We start from the raw sequence: 19,336 nt of genomic DNA, 5'->3' as shown, positions 1-19,336 counted from the left end.
ACTTCAGGGAAGGGCAAGAAAAAAAAACAGATAGTACCAAGAATTGTAACCTCAAGAAAAATATAAATGAATCAAAGCGTAAGAAACCCTCACCCTCTCAAAATCAAGAGACTAAAGAATCTCCTATGAAAAAAGCTGGGAGAAAGGTGCGAAGGAGCAAGAAATCCAATAAAGAGAGTCGAAGCAAAGAATCTCCGACGAAGAAAACTGTGGGAAAAAAGCAAATTAGCAAGAATCAAGTGCAAGATCAAGAGAGTCATAGCAAAGAATCTCCGACTAGGAAAACTGTGGGGAAAAAGCAAACTAGCAATAATCAATTTCAAAATCATAGTAAAGTATCGACTACAACGAAAACAGAGAGTAAGGTATCCAGGTTCAAGAAAACCTCTCAAAATCGGGAACTTGAAGATGTAAAAATTCACGACACAACACAGATCTCATCCCGAGGGAGAATTCGGAAAAACAATTTTAAAAATGAATATGTATATTAATCAAGTTCACCCTAAGTCAAAGGAAAAGGTGATATTTCAGCCAAATACAAATGCGAAAAAATCCATGCCGTCTTTTTAAAATAATATTTTCAGTCAAGGAAAATTGACATTTCTGTGATCTTTGTATAGTAATATTTTAAATCAGGGAAAAGTGATATTTTTTGTGATCTTTGTAAAATAGTACTTGAAGTCAGGGAAAAGTGATATTTTTTGTTATTTTCGTAAAATAGTATTTGAAGTCAGGGAAAAGTGCTATTTTTGTGATCTTTGTAAATAATAATAAGCCAAAAAAAGTGATCTTAATTGGATATTTAATTACGTAATAAATTTACAATTCGTAGGGAAATAAAATCAAAATCAATGTTGAAAATAAAAATATTCGACAGTAGTTAAAATAATTTTTATGAAAATTTGATCATGACCTATGATTAAAGGAAATATACCTCAAACTAGAAAACAAGTAGTCGTCTTTGTTAGCATATGATTGTTCAAAAAGCGATATACTGAGTCCAAAATTGTTTAGTATCGCTAATTGGTGAAATCTAAAATGGATGAAACATTCATTTCTACGCCTCGATACGCACTTTCCCAACTTTTGGAGGTATCTGTATATTTTTTAGGGCTTCTCATGTCGGAACTTATTAGTAGTGATCTTCTAGCTGGTTTAAAATTAGAGCTTGTAAGCTTGCCAGCGGTAACAAAACGCATCTGACTAAAAAATGTTTCGACAACACTGCCATTAATTTTTACCGGGTACACGTAAAATGTAGGATTCCTTTCGTGGTATTCATTTATGAAACCCTTAAAACCAAATACCATAACCCGCAGAAGGTCCCACGTTTGCCATGCTAGAAATGATTTCCCTTCGGCGCCTGATAACGGTTTCCCACTAGCAATTGTTTCATTTGCCCAATTTTCGAAGTACGAAAATCCTTTCAAAATATTTTGAACAGGTTCACTTTCCACTGAGTAGACCTTCTTATGTGAAAGGAAGCCCACTTCAAATAGATTATGACATGCATGGAGATAGTCATAACATGCCATGACTTCCTTGTAATCCTTAGGGAGGATGTCTATCCCTGTATTCTTTTGGGGAATATTACTAGCATTCTCAACTTCGTCACTTGCATGAGTAGGCAATGATACACTACTAGGGGGGGGCATAATTGTACAATTCGCTTAGAAAGGGTAGTTGCTGTAAAATTTTGGCTGGGGTGACATTCAATTTAGTCCAACTATCCCTCTCGATGTAGGAGTGACGCAGCCCTTTCACTTGACAAAGCTCAAGATTTGATTTTCTCTCGTCCTCCCTCAATTCAACCTCTTCAATTTGCTTCCAACCGAAGGATACGCCACCTCTTTCAAACGCTCGTGTCCCATATTCTTTGGAGTGGCTGAGGCCATTTATTAATTTTTTTAGTTGGTGACTGGGACAAATAATCCAATAAACCCAACGATCTGGCACGGAAGGGTTGCGAAATCTTGGGAAAACTTGAAAATTTTGCGTTCCATCTTCACCAGTAATGTAAGAGTATTGTCCTGTTATGCCATGCGTTGATTTTATCATAGTTAAATTAGAACTGGCGCCATCACAAACTATGGCTGATATCAAAAATCCGGTGGATTGAAAGGCAAACATGCATTTCTGAGTTATTGCTGTTAATTGATCATGGGTGAATGGGACATTGTTAGAAAAATAAGGCCCGATAACATCATACTTTCCTCCAGCGCACCGCCAGACATACTGAAGTACGTATTGTGCAGCTAAACAGTTATTTACAGATTTGGGATTGTAAAAATTATGAAGAGATGGCAGCTCATTCGGATCCATGGCTAATCCAATAAATTTGTTGTTACTTGAGTTCCAGACCATTTTTCCAATGACTTTGACCTCATCTAACACTAATACACCCTCTTGAGGTGGTCTTTCACTTTCCGGATAGCTTGAAAAGCATTTTTTAAACTTACTGCTTTCTCTCATTAGATATTCAATGTCAATACCAGCATCACATTTTATATTGCGAACTTTTTTTTCTATTGTTCTAACGCTTGGCAAATTAAATATACTGAGTGACTTAAAGGCTCTGTATGAAGCTGGTGATCGTGAATACAGTGTTAAAGCTAAGCGGTACGTCAGAGGGCTCCATCTATTTCCAGTGCTGTCTTCATAATTTCTTTGTTGATCTTTTAAAAATACTGAGAGTTTGTTCTCTTGACTGTCATTTTCCCACGATTTCGAAAATGCCTTCCCTAGAATCGGATTCCGCCTTTTAACCTCTGATAAAATCTTTTTCAACTTTTCTTTATGATTCACATTAATTTCATTCATTGCTTGAGATAACTCCAAACTCTGCTCGGCATTGAGAATCACTGCGTTTTCTTTCAGTTCCTTTTCCATTTTCGCTATTCTTTTATTCAGCCGATAACGTTGGTTACGTAAATTCTTAACTATAATTTTCCTGCTTATCGGTGTCAAATCTTGTATGGGAAATTTTGAGTTGACTTGCCGCCTATTTAACTTGGTCGTTGGGGAAGCCTCAATTGCGTTTTTTCGTTTCTTCAGATACCTTTTACAAATGGAATTTTTTACATATAGGTCTGTAAAAAATCACAACATGATTGGCATATTATATTTACTTTTCTAAGGCAGAACATTTGGGACACATAAATGTCTCTTTATTGGCAGTTGTGGATGTGGAATGTAGGTTTTTCTTCGTAGGAATCCTAAAGAGAACAGGGCAATTTTTGGATTGTCTTCTTTCACAAGGATGGTGTATAGTATCTAAGACTCGTGGTTTCGCAAATGGAAATTCCTAGGAATGGTAATAAATTAGTACTCATTTGAATGAAATAAATGTGGGAGTGTCTGATTGTACTCACAGTTTTAATTCCAGAACAAAACACGTTGTTTTCATCAAGGTAATTTAGTGCACGGAAAACAGTTTCTGCATTTATTTTGCAGGTTTCTGAATTCCAGAGAGTCTCTTGAATAACAGGTTTAAATACCAGGATAATTGAGGCAATCCCATCCGAAGAGAACTTGATTTTGACAGGGATTTCATGTAAATCACCAATGTTTGTAAGCATATTCCTCCTCAAAATCTCCAGACACGATATTGACCCATCGGCCTTGTGCTGATAAATGCAACACAGACCTTAACAGATATAATGCCCAAATATTAACAGAAATAATGCCCAAAAATTAATGTTGTTTATATTAATTCATTATATTCATAAATTACAATCAAAATATTACAACTTACCAGACTGATCTTTAACAAGTTCATAAACTTGACGAATTGGCTCATTGTCAATCACAGCCGGGTTAGTTGGTCTTAAATATTCAGACTGAATGTCAGTCTCACTCACACACGACAAATCCGAATTTTTCCTTTTATTTTTAACATCTTCAGAATAATGTTTAGCACCAATTATTCCGATTTGATATGCGGTTGTCTCACATTTTAATTCTTTAACGCTAGAAAGGCCGGCATGGGATTTACAATAGAGTAGTGTCGGTAGCGAGGGGAGTAGACTGTGTATCCCTCCCTCTAGGCGCGCTTTTGTAAGAGGGGATACTGTACGCGCCTGGTAGGGGGGATGACACTAAGAGATAGAATAATGTCAGTTCTACGTATGCAAACGTCATACCCTTCTATCTCTTAGCTAAGTGTCATCCCCCCTACCAGGCGCGTACAGTATCCCCTCTTACAAAAGCGCGCCTAGAGGGAGGGATACACAGTCTACTCCCCCCTCTACCGACACTGATCTATGGTATGACGTTTGCATAGTAGAACTGACATTACTCTATGATCTCCATCATCATTTGATAAGTTGCCAAGGCTTAAGTTTTCAGTAGCGACTGATTGGTTTTTAACTTCAATTTTGGTTTCTACAGCTTTCCCTTTCCCTTTAAAAGAAGTCTGACTCTTCTTGTCACTTTTCTCTTTATATGTTAAGTCACACTGGGTAGAATTATCCATTGTCAGGCTAATTTACAGAACCAAAACTTACGAAACACGTTTTGCCCCGCGCATTTTGAAAGAGCAGACAGCTCTAGTTTAGTGTAAAGGTTTGTCGCAAGTGGGAACAGAATTGAATTTAGCACTACTTTCGCCCTCTCCCAAGAGCTCTTTCTGATTGGCTATCTATATCGCGAGAGTGTTTTCGTTGGTTTTTGGACGCCTTGCACTGGTCAAAGCTACAAAGAGCCACTCCTGCTATTTTCTCCTGATTTTATTTGGTCCATCAAAAAGTCATTTGTTTCTTCTTGATGTAAGGAATCTGTCTCCCAAGCTTTCCTCAGTGCCATTCCAAGTAATTCATTCTTCGATGTCGCTTCAGAAAAAATATTTTCCAACTCCTCCTGACCTTTATGTTTGATTTCTGAAACTAGTTTGGTCATCTCCTTGTTATGTTTACCTTGTAGCTGGAGCCTTGTGTCACTTAAGAGTTTTTCTAATTCTTTGATTTTCTGGTTTTGTTTGTATGTTCGAAGGCGGTTTCTCTAAATCGTTTGGTGCGTGATCTTGGCGTTAGGTTAGTAATGGTACACCTTGATCCAGCATATCTTCTTTTCAGTTTTCGTTCCAGGGTTAAATAACCTCTCAACTTCTTTTGGTTCTTAAGATACCACTCTAAAGCTCTACAGTGACCACATTCATATATTCTTTGCTCAAGTTTTGCGTTTGGAACATTAGCTGGCGGAACAAACCAAACTGGGCAGTTCATGGACTGAAACCTTTCAAATGGGTAGTCAATTGACACCAATGTTTTAGTGTCTCTCTTTTCACATTCATCCTAAACACAAAAGTAATCATGGTTCATAAAATAATGCCAGAAATTGTTGTGAGAACCCCAGGGTCACCACAGCCACGTCTTTAAAATATGGGAATATAAGGAATTTACAAACGATTTAAAATTAAATCTAATACTATGTTATTTTAAGAAAAACGTAAATATCGGGACATTAGATATACATAGTTTACAGGCATGGACGATTTCTACCATTAACACAAGGAGACCAAGCGACTTAGAATGTAAAATCGTCCGCTATTTTACACTCTAAGTTGCCTGGTCTCCTTGTGCAAATAGTATGAATCCTCCTTGCGTGTAAACTATGTATTGAAATATTACAAATATAGGGAAATAGCATCCCACTTGTTAAATACAGAAAGAGTGGTCACCCTAAAACCCTGACCCCACATTTTTTACCTTGGGTATCCCAGGGTAGAATACATGCTTTGAGCTAAGTTTACTCAAAGCACCCTTTACAACGTTCCAATTAATGCAATCGGTGGTGGTTGGATTGTTATCACTTGGAAGGATGAAGTTCGTCTCTTCTGGCTTTTTAAATAAAGATAAATGGGACAGCATCCCATTAGAAGATAACAGAAGACGAATTGGTGTGTCGGCATAATGAACAGATGGTGAAACAGACAATAGGGAATTCTTTGGTGTAGCCTCTAGCTGTTCACAAATTCCACGAACATTCTTCAAATATCTCAGCTCAATGTTACCTGACAGACGATGAATAAAATATGATTATACAAATTACAATACTTAAAAACTTGTACAAGCAGGAAGAAATCATATTTACTTAAGTTTTGGTTTAAAATGTAGCCTTCAACTTCCGAAAGTAGAATAGGAACATCTTCTGTTGTTCTATTATCAATCAACTTTGGTAGTTCGATTGTTATTGTTTCTTTATCCACAAAGTCCAACTTCCTTTTTTTAGTTGAACAGTTGTTATGCTTTCCCTTTGCAACAACAAATGCGTTTAGGTCATTCCAAGCAGAAGAGGATATTACTGTCCCAATTATTTCAGTTTGAGTTTGTTTATACTGTGAAGGCTTGGCTTTACACTCGATTTGATCGTTTAAGTAAAAGTTACACTGGGTTGACTGACTTTTTGGTGTAATATTATCGCTAGAAGAGCTGCAAACCTTTTTCCGCGGCATTTTTAATTTAACTTCGGCGTTATAACGTTTTAAATAAAGTTTAACAGCGTTCAAACACGAAAATAACACTAGAGAAAATAGAACAGAGCACGGAGGTTGCGACTCTTCTTTGAGATACGCCGCCCTATGCCAAATTCTCCCGTTTGGTGGCGTACGACCGTAATTTTCGGGAAGAATGGCATCATCAACTATAAATCTCATTGGCTGATACAATTTTAAACACGTCTCGCGCGCTTGAGCGTCTCGAAAAGCATGTCAAGCTAATGCAAAGGCAGGAAAATATGGCTGTCCGACACTTTCCCCTATTTATTTTTGGTTAAATTACTGGAATATTCAGAATTCATATCGCTTCAAAGCATGGGCTCCGTGGCTAAGTGGTTAAAGCGCCTGTCTCGTAAACAGGAGATCATGAGTTCGATTGTCGTCGGAGCCTTGCTGTTACGTTACTTGAATTATTTTTCGTAGCTATTCAATTTTGAAAAATAAAACAATAGGGTAAAAGTTCAGATGAGTTAATTTAGTTAAATTACTGGAATATTCAGAATTCATATCGTTTCAGAGCAAGAGCTCCGTGGCTTAGTGGTTAAAGCGCCTGTCTCGTAAACAGGAGATCATGAGTTCGATTGTCGTCGGAGCCTTGCTGTTAAGTTACATGAACTAGATTTCGTAGCTATCAAATTTTGAAAAAATTAAAAATAATAGTTGATTTATATATGCATATATGCAAACAATATGGTAAAAGTTGCGACGAGTTAATTGAGTTAATTTACTGAAAAATTCAGCATTAATATCGCTTCAAAGCACGGGCTCCGTGGCTTAGTGGTTAAATCCCATGTCAAGTAAACAGGAGATCATGAGTTCGATTCTCGTCGGAGCCTTGCTGTTATGTTACTTGAATTTTTTTTCGTAGCTATTAAATTTTGAAAAATAAAATAATAGGGTAAAAGTTCCGATGAGTTAATTTAGTTAAATTACTGGAATATTCAGAATTCATATCGTTTCAGAGCAAGATCTCCGAGGCTTAGTGGTTAAAGCGCCTGTCTCGTAAACAGGAGATCATGAGTTCGATTGTCGTCGGAGCCTTGCTGTTAAGTTACATGAACTAGATTTCGTAGCTATCAAATTTTGAAAAATAAAACAATAGGGTAAAAGTTCCGATGAGTTAATTTAGTTAAATTACTGGAATATTCAGAATTCATATCGTTTCAGAGCGAGAGCTCCGTGGCTTAGTGGATAAAGCGCCTGTCTCGTAAACAGGAGATCATGAGTTCGATTGTCGTCGGAGCCTTGCTGTTAAGTTACATGAACTAGATTTCGTAGCTATCAAATTTTGAAAAAATTAAAAATAATAGTTGATTTATATATGCATATATGCAAACAATAGGGTAAAAGTTGCGACGAGTTAATTGAATTAATTTACTGAAAAATTCAGCATTAATATCGCTTCAAAGCACGGGCTCCGTGGCTTAGTGGTTAAAGCGCCTGTCTTGTAAACAGGAGATCATGAGTTTGATTCTCGTCGGAGCCTTGCTGTTATGTTACTTGAATTATTTTTCGTAGCTATTAAATTTTGAAAAATAAAACAATAGGGTAAAAGTTCCGATGAGTTAATTTAGTTAAATTACTGGAATATTCAGAATTCATATCGTTTCAGAGCAAGAGCTCCGTGGCTTAGTGGTTAAAGCGCCTGTCTCGTAAACAGGAGATCATGAGTTCGATTGTCGTCGGAGCCTTGCTGTTAAGTTACATGAACTAGATTTCGTAGCTATCAAATTTTGAAAAAATTAAAAATAATAGTTGATTTATATATGCATATATGCAAACAATATGGTAAAAGTTGCGACGAGTTAATTGAGTTAATTTACTGAAAAATTCAGCATTAATATCGCTTCAAAGCACGGGCTCCGTGGCTTAGTGGTTAAATCCCATGTCAAGTAAACAGGAGATCATGAGTTCGATTCTCGTCGGAGCCTTGCTGTTATGTTACTTGAATTTTTTTTCGTAGCTATTAAATTTTGAAAAATAAAATAATAGGGTAAAAGTTCCGATGAGTTAATTTAGTTAAATTACTGGAATATTCAGAATTCATATCGTTTCAGAGCAAGATCTCCGAGGCTTAGTGGTTAAAGCGCCTGTCTCGTAAACAGGAGATCATGAGTTCGATTGTCGTCGGAGCCTTGGTGTTAAGTTACATGAACTAGATTTCGTAGCTATCAAATTTTGAAAAATAAAACAATAGGGTAAAAGTTCCGATGAGTTAATTTAGTTAAATTACTGGAATATTCAGAATTCATATCGTTTCTGAGCAAGAGCTCCGTGGCTTAGTGGTTAAAGCGCCTGTCTCGAAAACAGGAGATCATGAGTTCGATTGTCGTCGGAGCCTTGCTGTTAAGTTACATGAACTAGATTTCGTAGCTATCAAATTTTGAAAAAATTAAAAATAATAGTTGATTTAAATATGCATATATGCAAACAATAGGGTAAAAGTTGCGAAGAGTTAATTGAGTTAATTTACTGAAAAATTCAGCATTAATATCGCTTCAAAGCACGGGCTCCGTGGCTTAGTGGTTAAAGCGCCTGTCTTGTAAAAAGGAGATCATGAGTTCGATTCTCGTCGGAGCCTTGCTGTTATGTTACTTGAATCATTTTTCGTAGCTATTAAATTTTGAAAAATAAAACAATAGGGTAAAAGTTCCGATGAGTTAATTTAGTTAAATTACTGGAATATTCAGAATTCATATCGTTTCATAGCAAGAGCTCCGTGGCTTAGTGGTTAAAGCGCCTGTCTCGTAAACAGGAGATCATGAGTTCGATTGTCGTCGGAGCCTTGCTGTTAAGTTACATGAACTAGATTTCGTAGCTATCAAATTTTGAAAAAATTAAAAATAATAGTTGATTTACATATGCATATATGCAAACAATAGGGTAAAAGTTGCGACGAGTTAATTGAGTTAATTTACTGAAAAATTCAGCATTAATATCGCTTCAAAGCACGGGCTCCGTGGCTTAGTGGTTAAAGCCCATGTCTTGTAAACAGGAGATCATGAGTTCGATTCTCGTCGGAGCCTTGCTGTTATGTTACTTGAATTTTTTTTCGTAGCTATTAAATTTTGAAAAATAAAATAATAGGGTAAAAGTTCCGATGAGTTAATTTAGTTAAATTACTGGAATATTCAGAATTCATATCGTTTCAGAGCAAGATCTCCGAGGCTTAGTGGTTAAAGCGCCTGTCTCGTAAACAGGAGATCATGAGTTCGATTGTCGTCGGAGCCTTGCTGTTAAGTTACATGAACTAGATTTCGTAGCTATCAAATTTTGAAAAATAAAACAATAGGGTAAAAGTTCCGATGAGTTAATTTAGTTAAATTACTGGAATATTCAGAATTCGTATCGTTTCAGAGCAAGAGCTCCTTGGCTTAGTGGTTAAAGCGCCTGTCTCGTAAACAGGAGATCAAGAGTTCGATTGTCGTCGGAGCCTTGCTGTTATGTTACTTGAATTTTTTTCGTAGCTATTAAATTTTGAAAAATAAAACAATAGGGTAAAAGTTCCGATTAGTTAATTTAGTTAAATTAATGGAATATTCAGAATTCATATCGTTTCAGAGCAAGAGCTCCGTGGCTTAGTGGTTAAAGCGCCTGTCTTGTAAACAGGAGATCATGAGTTCGATTGTCGTCGGAGCCTTGCTGTTATGTTACATGAACTAGATTTCGTAGCTATCAAATTTTGAAAAAATTAAAAATAAAAGTTGATTTATATATGCATATATGCAAACAATAGGGTAAAAGTTGCGACGAGTTAATTGAGTTAATTTACTGAAAAATTCAGCACTAATATCGCTTCAAAGCAAGGGCTCCGTGGCTTAGTGGTTAAAGCGCTTGTCTTGTAAAAAGGAGATCATGAGTTCGATTCTCGTCGGAGCCTTGCTGTTATGTAACTTGAATTATTTTTCGTAGCTATTAAATTTTGAAAAATAAAACAATAGGGTAAAAGTTCCGATGAGTTAATTTAGTTAAATTACTGGAATATTCAGAATTCATATCGTTTCAGAGCAAGATCTCCGTGGCTTAGTTGTTAAAGCGCCTGTCTCGTAAACAGGAGATCAAGAGTTCGATTGTCGTCGGAGCCTTGCTGTTAAGTCACATGAACTAGATTTCGTAGCTATCAAATTTTGAAAAAATTAAAAATAATAGTTGATTTATATATGCATATATGCAAACAATAGAGTAAAAGTTGCGACGAGTTAATTTACTGAAAAATTCAGCATTAATATCGCTTCAAAGCACGGGCTCCGTGGCTTAGTGGTTAAAGCGCCTGTCTTGTAAACAGGAGATCATGAGTTCGATTCTCGTCGGAGCCTTGCTGTTATGTTACTTGAATTTTTTTTCGTAGCTATTAAATTTTGAAAAATAAAACAATAGGGTAAAAGTTCCGATTAGATAATTTAGTTAAATTACTGGAATATTCAGAATTCATATCGTTTCAGAGCAAGAGCTCCGTGGCTTAGTGGTTAAAGCGCCTGTCTCGAAAACAGGAGATCATGAGTTCGATTGTCGTCGGAGCCTTGCTGTTATGTTACATGAACTAGATTTCGTAGCTATCAAATTTTGAAAAAATTAAAAATAAAAGTTGATTTATATATGCATATATGCAAACAATAGGGTAAAAGTTGCGACGAGTTAATTGAGTTAATTTACTGAAAAATTCAGCATTAATATCGCTTCAAAGCACGGGCTCCGTGGCTTAGTGGTTAAAGCGCCTGTCTTGTAAACAGGAGATCATGAGTTCGATTCTCGTCGGAGCCTTGCTGTTATGTTACTTGAATCATTTTTCGTAGCTATTAAATTTTGAAAAATAAAACAATAGGGTAAAAGTTCCGATGAGTTAATTTAGTTAAATTACTGGAATATTCAGAATTCATATCGTTTCTGAGCAAGAGCTCCGTGGCTTAGTGGTTAAAGCGCCTGTCTCGTAAACAGGAGATCATGAGTTCGATTGTCGTCGGAGCCTTGGTGTTAAGTTACATGAACTAGATTTCGTAGCTATCAAATTTTGAAAAATAAAACAATAGGGTAAAAGATCCGATGAGTTAATTTAGTTAAATTACTGGAATATTCAGAATTCATATCGTTTCTGAGCAAGAGCTCCGTGGCTTAGTGGTTAAAGCGCCTGTCTCGAAAACAGGAGATCATGAGTTCGATTGTCGTCGGAGCCTTGCTGTTAAGTTACATGAACTAGATTTCGTAGCTATCAAATTTTGAAAAAATTAAAAATAATAGTTGATTTAAATATGCATATATGCAAACAATAGGGTAAAAGTTGCGACGAGTTAATTGAGTTAATTTACTGAAAAATTCAGCATTAATATCGCTTCAAAGCACGGGCTCCGTGGCTTAGTGGTTAAAGCGCCTGTCTTGTAAAAAGGAGATCATGAGTTCGATTCTCGTCGGAGCCTTGCTGTTATGTTACTTGAATCATTTTTCGTAGCTATTAAATTTTGAAAAATAAAACAATAGGGTAAAAGTTCCGATGAGTTAATTTAGTTAAATTACTGGAATATTCAGAATTCATATCGTTTCATAGCAAGAGCTCCGTGGCTTAGTGGTTAAAGCGCCTGTCTCGTAAACAGGAGATCATGAGTTCGATTGTCGTCGGAGCCTTGCTGTTAAGTTACATGAACTAGATTTCGTAGCTATCAAATTTTGAAAAAATTAAAAATAATAGTTGATTTACATATGCATATATGCAAACAATAGGGTAAAAGTTGCGACGAGTTAATTGAGTTAATTTACTGAAAAATTCAGCATTAATATCGCTTCAAAGCACGGGCTCCGTGGCTTAGTGGTTAAAGCGCCTGTCTTGTAAAAAGGAGATCATGAGTTCGATTCTCGTCGGAGCCTTGCTGTTATGTTACTTGAATCATTTTTCGTAGCTATTAAATTTTGAAAAATAAAACAATAGGGTAAAAGTTCCGATGAGTTAATTTAGTTAAATTACTGGAATATTCAGAATTCATATCGTTTCATAGCAAGAGCTCCGTGGCTTAGTGGTTAAAGCGCCTGTCTCGTAAACAGGAGATCATGAGTTCGATTGTCGTCGGAGCCTTGCTGTTAAGTTACATGAACTAGATTTCGTAGCTATCAAATTTTGAAAAAATTAAAAATAATAGTTGATTTACATATGCATATATGCAAACAATAGGGTAAAAGTTGCGACGAGTTAATTGAGTTAATTTACTGAAAAATTCAGCATTAATATCGCTTCAAAGCACGGGCTCCGTGGCTTAGTGGTTAAAGCGCCTATCTTGTAAACAGGAGATCATGAGTTCGATTCTCGTCGGAGCCTTGCTGTTATGTTACTTGAATCATTTTTCGTAGCTATTAAATTTTGAAAAATAAAACAATAGGGTAAAAGTTCCGATGAGTTAATTTAGTTAAATTACTGGAATATTCAGAATTCATATCGTTTCAGAGCAAGAGCTCCGTGGCTTAGTGGTTAAAGCGCCTGTCTCGTAAACAGGAGATCATGAGTTCGATTGTCGTCGGAGCCTTGCTGTTAAGTTACATGAATTATTTTTCGTAGCTATTAAATTTTGAAAAATAAAACAATAGGGTAAAAGTTCCGATGAGTTAATTTAGTTAAATTACTGGAACATTCAGAATTCATATCGTTCCTGAGCAAGAGCTCCGTGGCTTAGTGGTTAAAGCGCCTGTCTCGAAAACAGGAGATCATGAGTTCGATTGTCGTCGGAGCCTTGCTGTTAAGTTACATGAACTAGATTTCGTAGCTATCAAATTTTGAAAAAATTAAAAATAATAGTTGATTTAAATATGCATATATGCAAACAATAGGGTAAAAGTTGCGACGAGTTAATTGAGTTAATTTACTGAAAAATTCAGCATTAATATCGCTTCAAAGCACGGGCTCCGTGGCTTAGTGGTTAAAGCGCCTGTCTTGTAAACAGGAGATCATGAGTTCGATTCTCGTCGGAGCCTTGCTGTTATGTTACTTGAATCATTTTTCGTAGCTATTAAATTTTGAAAAATAAAACAATAGGGTAAAAGTTCCGATGAGTTAATTTAGTTAAATTACTGGAATATTCAGAATTCATATCGTTTCAGAGCAAGAGCTCCGTGGCTTAGTGGTTAAAGCGCCTGTCTCGTAAACAGGAGATCATGAGTTCGATTGTCGTCGGAGCCTTGCTGTTAAGTTACATGAACTAGATTTCGTAGCTATCAAATTTTGAAAAAATTAAAAATAATAGTTGATTTACATATGCATATATGCAAACAATAGGGTAAAAGTTGCGACGAGTTAATTGAGTTAATTTACTGAAAAATTCAGCATTAATATCGCTTCAAAGCACGAACTCCGTGGCTTAGTGGTTAAAGCCCATGTCTTGTAAACAGGAGATAATGAGTTCGATTCTCGTCGGAGCCTTGCTGTTATGTTACTTGAATTTTTTTTCGTAGCTATTAAATTTTGAAAAATAAAATAATAGGGTAAAAGTTCCGATGAGTTAATTTAGTTAAATTACTGGAATATTCAGAATTCATATCGTTTCAGAGCAAGATCTCCGAGGCTTAGTGGTTAAAGCGCCTGTCTCGTAAACAGGAGATCATGAGTTCGATTGTCGTCGGAGCCTTGGTGTTAAGTTACATGAACTAGATTTCGTAGCTATCAAATTTTGAAAAATAAAACAATAGGGTAAAAGTTCCGATGAGTTAATTTAGTTAAATTACTGGAATATTCAGAATTCATATCGTTTCTGAGCAAGAGCTCCGTGGCTTAGTGGTTAAAGCGCCTGTCTCGAAAACAGGAGATCATGAGTTCGATTGTTGTCGGAGCCTTGCTGTTAAGTTACATGAACTAGATTTCGTAGCTATCAAATTTTGAAAAAATTAAAAATAATAGTTGATTTAAATATGCATATATGCAAACAATAGGGTAAAAGTTGCGACGAGTTAATTGAGTTAATTTACTGAAAAATTCAGCATTAATATCGCTTCAAAGCACGGGCTCCGTGGCTTAGTGGTTAAAGCGCCTGTCTTGTAAACAGGAGATCATGAGTTCGATTCTCGTCGGAGCCTTGCTGTTATGTTACTTGAATTTTTTTTCGTAGCTATTAAATTTTGAAAAATAAAACAATAGGGTAAAAGTTCCGATTAGATAATTTAGTTAAATTACTGGAATATTCAGAATTCATATCGTTTCAGAGCAAGAGCTCCGTGGCTTAGTGGTTAAAGCGCCTGTCTTGTAAACAGGAGATCATGAGTTCGATTCTCGTCGGAGCCTTGCTGTTATGTTACTTGAATTATTTTTCGTAGCTATTAAATTTTGAAAAATAAAACAATAGGGTAAAAGTTCCGATGAGTTAATTTAGTTAAATTACTGGAACATTCAGAATTCATATCGTTCCTGAGCAAGAGCTCCGTGGCTTAGTGGTTAAAGCGCCTGTCTCGAAAACAGGAGATCATGAGTTCGATTGTCGTCGGAGCCTTGCTGTTAAGTTACATGAACTAGATTTCGTAGCTATCAAATTTTGAAAAAATTAAAAATAATAGTTGATTTAAATATGCATATATGCAAACAATAGGGTAAAAGTTGCGACGAGTTAATTGAGTTAATTTACTGAAAAATTCAGCATTAATATCGCTTCAAAGCACGGGCTCCGTGGCTTAGTGGTTAAAGCGCCTGTCTTGTAAACAGGAGATCATGAGTTCGATTCTCGTCGGAGCCTTGCTGTTATGTTACTTGAATTTTTTTTCGTAGCTATTAAATTTTGAAAAATAAAACAATAGGGTAAAAGTTCCGATTAGATAATTTAGTTAAATTACTGGAATATTCAGAATTCATATCGTTTCAGAGCAAGAGCTCCGTGGCTTAGTGGTTAAAGCGCCTGTCTTGTAAACAGGAGATCATGAGTTCGATTCTCGTCGGAGCCTTGCTGTTATGTTACTTGAATTATTTTTCGTAGCTATTAAATTTTGAAAAATAAAACAATAGGGTAAAAGTTCCGATGAGTTAATTTAGTTAAATTACTGGAACATTCAGAATTCATATCGTTCCTGAGCAAGAGCTCCGTGGCTTAGTGGTTAAAGCGCCTGTCTCGAAAACAGGAGATCATGAGTTCGATTGTCGTCGGAGCCTTGCTGTTAAGTTACATGAACTAGATTTCGTAGCTATCAAATTTTGAAAAAATTAAAAATAATAGTTGATTTAAATATGCATATATGCAAACAATAGGGTAAAAGTTGCGACGAGTTAATTGAGTTAATTTACTGAAAAATTCAGCATTAATATCGCTTCAAAGCACGGGCTCCGTGGCTTAGTGGTTAAAGCGCCTGTCTTGTAAACAGGAGATCATGAGTTCGATTCTCGTCGGAGCCTTGCTGTTATGTTACTTGAATCATTTTTCGTAGCTATTAAATTTTGAAAAATAAAACAATAGGGTAAAAGTTCCGATGAGTTAATTTAGTTAAATTACTGGAATATTCAGAATTCATATCGTTTCAGAGCAAGAGCTCCGTGGCTTAGTGGTTAAAGCGCCTGTCTCGTAAACAGGAGATCATGAGTTCGATTGTCGTCGGAGCCTTGCTGTTAAGTTACATGAACTAGATTTCGTAGCTATCAAATTTTGAAAAAATTAAAAATAATAGTTGATTTACATATGCATATATGCAAACAATAGGGTAAAAGTTGCGACGAGTTAATTGAGTTAATTTACTGAAAAATTCAGCATTAATATCGCTTCAAAGCACGAACTCCGTGGCTTAGTGGTTAAAGCCCATGTCTTGTAAACAGGAGATAATGAGTTCGATTCTCGTCGGAGCCTTGCTGTTATGTTACTTGAATTTTTTTTCGTAGCTATTAAATTTTGAAAAATAAAATAATAGGGTAAAAGTTCCGATGAGTTAATTTAGTTAAATTACTGGAATATTCAGAATTCATATCGTTTCAGAGCAAGATCTCCGAGGCTTAGTGGTTAAAGCGCCTGTCTCGTAAACAGGAGATCATGAGTTCGATTGTCGTCGGAGCCTTGGTGTTAAGTTACATGAACTAGATTTCGTAGCTATCAAATTTTGAAAAATAAAACAATAGGGTAAAAGTTCCGATGAGTTAATTTAGTTAAATTACTGGAATATTCAGAATTCATATCGTTTCTGAGCAAGAGCTCCGTGGCTTAGTGGTTAAAGCGCCTGTCTCGAAAACAGGAGATCATGAGTTCGATTGTTGTCGGAGCCTTGCTGTTAAGTTACATGAACTAGATTTCGTAGCTATCAAATTTTGAAAAAATTAAAAATAATAGTTGATTTAAATATGCATATATGCAAACAATAGGGTAAAAGTTGCGACGAGTTAATTGAGTTAATTTACTGAAAAATTCAGCATTAATATCGCTTCAAAGCACGGGCTCCGTGGCTTAGTGGTTAAAGCGCCTGTCTTGTAAAAAGGAGATCATGAGTTCGATTCTCGTCGGAGCCTTGCTGTTATGTTACTTGAATCATTTTTCGTAGCTATTAAATTTTGAAAAATAAAACAATAGGGTAAAAGTTCCGATGAGTTAATTTAGTTAAATTACTGGAATATTCAGAATTCATATCGTTTCAGAGCAAGAGCTCCATGGCTTAGTGGTTAAAGCGCCTGTCTCGTAAACAGGAGATCATGAGTTCGATTGTCGTCGGAGCCTTGCTGTTAAGTTACATGAACTAGATTTCGTAGCTATCAAATTTTGAAAAAATTAAAAATAATAGTTGATTTACATATGCATATATGCAAACAATAGGGTAAAAGTTGCGACGAGTTAATTGAGTTAATTTACTGAAAAATTCAGCATTAATATCGCTTCAAAGCACGGGCTCCGTGGCTTAGTGGTTAAAGCCCATGTCTTGTAAACAGGAGATCATGAGTTCGATTCTCGTCGGAGCCTTGCTGTTATGTTACTTGAATTTTTTTTCGTAGCTATTAAATTTTGAAAAATAAAATAATAGGGTAAAAGTTCCGATGAGTTAATTTAGTTAAATTACTGGAATATTCAGAATTCGTATCGTTTCAGAGCAAGATCTCCGAGGCTTAGTGGTTAAAGCGCCTGTCTCGTAAACAGGAGATCAAGAGTTCGATTGTCGTCGGAGCCTTGCTGTTATGTTACTTGAATTTTTTTCGTAGCTATTAAATTTTGAAAAATAAAACAATAGGGTAAAAGTTCCGATTAGTTAATTTAGTTAAATTAATGGAATATTCAGAATTCATATCGTTTCAGAGCAAGAGCTCCGTGGCTTAGTGGTTAAAGCGCCTGTCTTGTAAACAGGAGATCATGAGTTCGATTCTCGTCGGAGCCTTGCTGTTATGTTACTTGAATTATTTTTCGTAGCTATTAAATTTTGAAAAATAAAACAATAGGGTAAAAGTTCCGATGAGTTAATTTAGTTAAATTACTGGAATATTCAGAATTCATATCGTTTCAGAGCAAGAGCTCCGTGGCTTAGTGGTTAAAGCGCCTGTCTTGTAAACAGGAGATCATGAGTTCGATTCTCGTCGGAGCCTTGCTGTTATGTTACTTGAATTTTTTTTCGTAGCTATTAAATTTTGAAAAATAAAACAATAGGGTAAAAGTTCCGATTAGTTAATTTAGTTAAAATACTGGAATATTCAGAATTCATATCGTTTCAGAGCAAGAGCTCCGTGGCTTAGTTGTTAAAGCGCCTGTCTCGTAAACAGGAGATCAAGAGTTCGATTGTCGTCGGAGCCTTGCTGTTAAGTCACATGAACTAGATTTCGTAGCTATCAAATTTTGAAAAAATTAAAAATAATAGTTGATTTAAATATGCATATATGCAAACAATAGGGTAAAAGTTGCGACGAGTTAATTGAGTTAATTTACTGAAAAATTCAGCATTAATATCGCTTCAAAGCACGGGCTCCGTGGCTTAGTGGTTAAAGCGCCTGTCTTGTAAACAGGAGATCATGAGTTCGATTCTCGTCGGAGCCTTGCTGTTATGTAACTTGAATTATTTTTCGTAGCTATTAAATTTTGAAAAATAAAACAATAGGGTAAAAGTTCCGATGAGTTAATTTAGTTAAATTACTGGAATATTCAGAATTCATATCGTTTCAGAGCAAGATCTCCGTGGCTTAGTTGTTAAAGCGCCTGTCTCGTAAACAGGAGATCAAGAGTTCGATTGTCGTCGGAGCCTTGCTGTTAAGTCACATGAACTAGATTTCGTAGCTATCAAATTTTGAAAAAATTAAAAATAATAGTTGATTTATATATGCATATATGCAAACAATAGAGTAAAAGTTGCGACGAGTTAATTGAGTTAATTTACTGAAAAATTCAACAATAATATCGCTTCAAAGCACGGGCTCCGTGGCTTAGTGGTTAAAGCGCCTGTCTTGTAAACAGGAGATCATGAGTTCGATTCTCGTCGGAGCCTTGCTGTTATGTTACTTGAATTTTTTTTCGTAGCTATTAAATTTTGAAAAATAAAACAATAGGGTAAAAGTTCCGATGAGTTAATTTAGTTAAATTACTGGAATATTCAGAATTCATATCGTTTCAGAGCAAGATCTCCGTGGCTTAGTTGTTAAAGCGCCTGTCTCGTAAACAGGAGATCAAGAGTTCGATTGTCGTCGGAGCCTTGCTGTTAAGTCACATGAACTAGATTTCGTAGCTATCAAATTTTGAAAAAATTAAAAATAATAGTTGATTTATATATGCATATATGCAAACAATAGAGTAAAAGTTGCGACGAGTTAATTGAGTTAATTTACTGAAAAATTCAACATTAATATCGCTTCAAAGCACGGGCTCCGTGGCTTAGTGGTTAAAGCGCCTGTCTTGTAAACAGGAGATCATGAGTTCGATTCTCGTCGGAGCCTTGCTGTTA

At 35.9% G+C, this 19,336-nt stretch overlaps 1 protein-coding gene and 40 non-coding genes across 41 annotated transcripts; 40 read left to right on the top strand and 1 right to left on the bottom strand.

Moving 5' to 3' along the window:
• Positions 1-4,877: 4,877 nt before the first annotated feature.
• On the bottom strand, positions 4,878-6,652 carry LOC149601666 (uncharacterized). The gene is made up of 4 exons (XM_089860922.1): positions 6,302-6,652; positions 6,091-6,250; positions 5,706-6,010; positions 4,878-5,291 (listed from the first exon to the last, which is right to left on the bottom strand). Exons 1-4 carry the CDS (start codon positions 6,650-6,652, stop codon positions 4,950-4,952), a joined length of 1,158 nt encoding a protein of 385 aa, XP_089717048.1. The 3' UTR covers positions 4,878-4,949.
• Positions 6,653-6,811: 159 nt separating this feature from the next.
• TRNAT-CGU (transfer RNA threonine (anticodon CGU)) lies at positions 6,812-6,884 on the top strand. The gene has a single exon. It is a non-coding gene; the product is annotated as a tRNA-Thr (tRNA).
• A 132-nt stretch (positions 6,885-7,016) lies between these two features.
• On the top strand, positions 7,017-7,089 carry TRNAT-CGU (transfer RNA threonine (anticodon CGU)). Its single transcript has one exon. It is a non-coding gene; the product is annotated as a tRNA-Thr (tRNA).
• Positions 7,090-7,666: 577 nt separating this feature from the next.
• On the top strand, positions 7,667-7,739 carry TRNAT-CGU (transfer RNA threonine (anticodon CGU)). The gene has a single exon. It is a non-coding gene; the product is annotated as a tRNA-Thr (tRNA).
• Positions 7,740-7,906: 167 nt separating this feature from the next.
• On the top strand, positions 7,907-7,979 carry TRNAT-UGU (transfer RNA threonine (anticodon UGU)). Its single transcript has one exon. It is a non-coding gene; the product is annotated as a tRNA-Thr (tRNA).
• A 132-nt stretch (positions 7,980-8,111) lies between these two features.
• Positions 8,112-8,184, top strand: TRNAT-CGU (transfer RNA threonine (anticodon CGU)). Its single transcript has one exon. It is a non-coding gene; the product is annotated as a tRNA-Thr (tRNA).
• A 577-nt stretch (positions 8,185-8,761) lies between these two features.
• TRNAS-CGA (transfer RNA serine (anticodon CGA)) lies at positions 8,762-8,834 on the top strand. The gene has a single exon. It is a non-coding gene; the product is annotated as a tRNA-Ser (tRNA).
• A 167-nt stretch (positions 8,835-9,001) lies between these two features.
• On the top strand, positions 9,002-9,074 carry TRNAT-UGU (transfer RNA threonine (anticodon UGU)). The gene has a single exon. It is a non-coding gene; the product is annotated as a tRNA-Thr (tRNA).
• Positions 9,075-9,206: 132 nt separating this feature from the next.
• Positions 9,207-9,279, top strand: TRNAT-CGU (transfer RNA threonine (anticodon CGU)). The gene has a single exon. It is a non-coding gene; the product is annotated as a tRNA-Thr (tRNA).
• A 167-nt stretch (positions 9,280-9,446) lies between these two features.
• Positions 9,447-9,519, top strand: TRNAT-UGU (transfer RNA threonine (anticodon UGU)). The gene has a single exon. It is a non-coding gene; the product is annotated as a tRNA-Thr (tRNA).
• Positions 9,520-10,060: 541 nt separating this feature from the next.
• TRNAT-UGU (transfer RNA threonine (anticodon UGU)) lies at positions 10,061-10,133 on the top strand. Its single transcript has one exon. It is a non-coding gene; the product is annotated as a tRNA-Thr (tRNA).
• Positions 10,134-10,300: 167 nt separating this feature from the next.
• On the top strand, positions 10,301-10,373 carry TRNAT-UGU (transfer RNA threonine (anticodon UGU)). The gene has a single exon. It is a non-coding gene; the product is annotated as a tRNA-Thr (tRNA).
• A 363-nt stretch (positions 10,374-10,736) lies between these two features.
• TRNAT-UGU (transfer RNA threonine (anticodon UGU)) lies at positions 10,737-10,809 on the top strand. The gene has a single exon. It is a non-coding gene; the product is annotated as a tRNA-Thr (tRNA).
• A 132-nt stretch (positions 10,810-10,941) lies between these two features.
• TRNAS-CGA (transfer RNA serine (anticodon CGA)) lies at positions 10,942-11,014 on the top strand. Its single transcript has one exon. It is a non-coding gene; the product is annotated as a tRNA-Ser (tRNA).
• Positions 11,015-11,181: 167 nt separating this feature from the next.
• Positions 11,182-11,254, top strand: TRNAT-UGU (transfer RNA threonine (anticodon UGU)). The gene has a single exon. It is a non-coding gene; the product is annotated as a tRNA-Thr (tRNA).
• Positions 11,255-11,386: 132 nt separating this feature from the next.
• Positions 11,387-11,459, top strand: TRNAT-CGU (transfer RNA threonine (anticodon CGU)). The gene has a single exon. It is a non-coding gene; the product is annotated as a tRNA-Thr (tRNA).
• Positions 11,460-11,591: 132 nt separating this feature from the next.
• On the top strand, positions 11,592-11,664 carry TRNAS-CGA (transfer RNA serine (anticodon CGA)). The gene has a single exon. It is a non-coding gene; the product is annotated as a tRNA-Ser (tRNA).
• Positions 11,665-11,831: 167 nt separating this feature from the next.
• TRNAT-UGU (transfer RNA threonine (anticodon UGU)) lies at positions 11,832-11,904 on the top strand. The gene has a single exon. It is a non-coding gene; the product is annotated as a tRNA-Thr (tRNA).
• A 132-nt stretch (positions 11,905-12,036) lies between these two features.
• On the top strand, positions 12,037-12,109 carry TRNAT-CGU (transfer RNA threonine (anticodon CGU)). Its single transcript has one exon. It is a non-coding gene; the product is annotated as a tRNA-Thr (tRNA).
• Positions 12,110-12,276: 167 nt separating this feature from the next.
• On the top strand, positions 12,277-12,349 carry TRNAT-UGU (transfer RNA threonine (anticodon UGU)). The gene has a single exon. It is a non-coding gene; the product is annotated as a tRNA-Thr (tRNA).
• A 132-nt stretch (positions 12,350-12,481) lies between these two features.
• TRNAT-CGU (transfer RNA threonine (anticodon CGU)) lies at positions 12,482-12,554 on the top strand. The gene has a single exon. It is a non-coding gene; the product is annotated as a tRNA-Thr (tRNA).
• Positions 12,555-12,721: 167 nt separating this feature from the next.
• On the top strand, positions 12,722-12,794 carry TRNAT-UGU (transfer RNA threonine (anticodon UGU)). The gene has a single exon. It is a non-coding gene; the product is annotated as a tRNA-Thr (tRNA).
• Positions 12,795-12,926: 132 nt separating this feature from the next.
• TRNAT-CGU (transfer RNA threonine (anticodon CGU)) lies at positions 12,927-12,999 on the top strand. Its single transcript has one exon. It is a non-coding gene; the product is annotated as a tRNA-Thr (tRNA).
• A 132-nt stretch (positions 13,000-13,131) lies between these two features.
• TRNAS-CGA (transfer RNA serine (anticodon CGA)) lies at positions 13,132-13,204 on the top strand. The gene has a single exon. It is a non-coding gene; the product is annotated as a tRNA-Ser (tRNA).
• Positions 13,205-13,371: 167 nt separating this feature from the next.
• On the top strand, positions 13,372-13,444 carry TRNAT-UGU (transfer RNA threonine (anticodon UGU)). Its single transcript has one exon. It is a non-coding gene; the product is annotated as a tRNA-Thr (tRNA).
• A 132-nt stretch (positions 13,445-13,576) lies between these two features.
• Positions 13,577-13,649, top strand: TRNAT-CGU (transfer RNA threonine (anticodon CGU)). Its single transcript has one exon. It is a non-coding gene; the product is annotated as a tRNA-Thr (tRNA).
• Positions 13,650-14,466: 817 nt separating this feature from the next.
• TRNAT-UGU (transfer RNA threonine (anticodon UGU)) lies at positions 14,467-14,539 on the top strand. Its single transcript has one exon. It is a non-coding gene; the product is annotated as a tRNA-Thr (tRNA).
• A 132-nt stretch (positions 14,540-14,671) lies between these two features.
• TRNAT-UGU (transfer RNA threonine (anticodon UGU)) lies at positions 14,672-14,744 on the top strand. The gene has a single exon. It is a non-coding gene; the product is annotated as a tRNA-Thr (tRNA).
• Positions 14,745-14,876: 132 nt separating this feature from the next.
• Positions 14,877-14,949, top strand: TRNAS-CGA (transfer RNA serine (anticodon CGA)). Its single transcript has one exon. It is a non-coding gene; the product is annotated as a tRNA-Ser (tRNA).
• Positions 14,950-15,116: 167 nt separating this feature from the next.
• On the top strand, positions 15,117-15,189 carry TRNAT-UGU (transfer RNA threonine (anticodon UGU)). The gene has a single exon. It is a non-coding gene; the product is annotated as a tRNA-Thr (tRNA).
• A 132-nt stretch (positions 15,190-15,321) lies between these two features.
• Positions 15,322-15,394, top strand: TRNAT-UGU (transfer RNA threonine (anticodon UGU)). Its single transcript has one exon. It is a non-coding gene; the product is annotated as a tRNA-Thr (tRNA).
• Positions 15,395-15,526: 132 nt separating this feature from the next.
• TRNAS-CGA (transfer RNA serine (anticodon CGA)) lies at positions 15,527-15,599 on the top strand. Its single transcript has one exon. It is a non-coding gene; the product is annotated as a tRNA-Ser (tRNA).
• Positions 15,600-15,766: 167 nt separating this feature from the next.
• On the top strand, positions 15,767-15,839 carry TRNAT-UGU (transfer RNA threonine (anticodon UGU)). The gene has a single exon. It is a non-coding gene; the product is annotated as a tRNA-Thr (tRNA).
• Positions 15,840-15,971: 132 nt separating this feature from the next.
• TRNAT-CGU (transfer RNA threonine (anticodon CGU)) lies at positions 15,972-16,044 on the top strand. Its single transcript has one exon. It is a non-coding gene; the product is annotated as a tRNA-Thr (tRNA).
• Positions 16,045-16,861: 817 nt separating this feature from the next.
• TRNAT-UGU (transfer RNA threonine (anticodon UGU)) lies at positions 16,862-16,934 on the top strand. The gene has a single exon. It is a non-coding gene; the product is annotated as a tRNA-Thr (tRNA).
• Positions 16,935-17,306: 372 nt separating this feature from the next.
• Positions 17,307-17,379, top strand: TRNAT-UGU (transfer RNA threonine (anticodon UGU)). The gene has a single exon. It is a non-coding gene; the product is annotated as a tRNA-Thr (tRNA).
• Positions 17,380-17,715: 336 nt separating this feature from the next.
• TRNAT-UGU (transfer RNA threonine (anticodon UGU)) lies at positions 17,716-17,788 on the top strand. Its single transcript has one exon. It is a non-coding gene; the product is annotated as a tRNA-Thr (tRNA).
• A 132-nt stretch (positions 17,789-17,920) lies between these two features.
• TRNAT-UGU (transfer RNA threonine (anticodon UGU)) lies at positions 17,921-17,993 on the top strand. The gene has a single exon. It is a non-coding gene; the product is annotated as a tRNA-Thr (tRNA).
• Positions 17,994-18,365: 372 nt separating this feature from the next.
• TRNAT-UGU (transfer RNA threonine (anticodon UGU)) lies at positions 18,366-18,438 on the top strand. The gene has a single exon. It is a non-coding gene; the product is annotated as a tRNA-Thr (tRNA).
• Positions 18,439-18,810: 372 nt separating this feature from the next.
• TRNAT-UGU (transfer RNA threonine (anticodon UGU)) lies at positions 18,811-18,883 on the top strand. The gene has a single exon. It is a non-coding gene; the product is annotated as a tRNA-Thr (tRNA).
• Positions 18,884-19,255: 372 nt separating this feature from the next.
• On the top strand, positions 19,256-19,328 carry TRNAT-UGU (transfer RNA threonine (anticodon UGU)). Its single transcript has one exon. It is a non-coding gene; the product is annotated as a tRNA-Thr (tRNA).
• Positions 19,329-19,336: the final 8 nt, after the last annotated feature.

The sequence above is a fragment of the Phalangium opilio genome, unplaced genomic scaffold, assembly GCF_054372755.1.
Source record: "Phalangium opilio isolate 3A_F unplaced genomic scaffold, DU_Popi_V2 ptg000360l_1, whole genome shotgun sequence".
NCBI classification, from domain to species: domain Eukaryota; kingdom Metazoa; phylum Arthropoda; class Arachnida; order Opiliones; family Phalangiidae; genus Phalangium; species Phalangium opilio.
The sequence above is the reverse complement of the archived record's forward strand: the minus strand, read 5'-3'. Positions and strand labels throughout refer to the sequence as shown.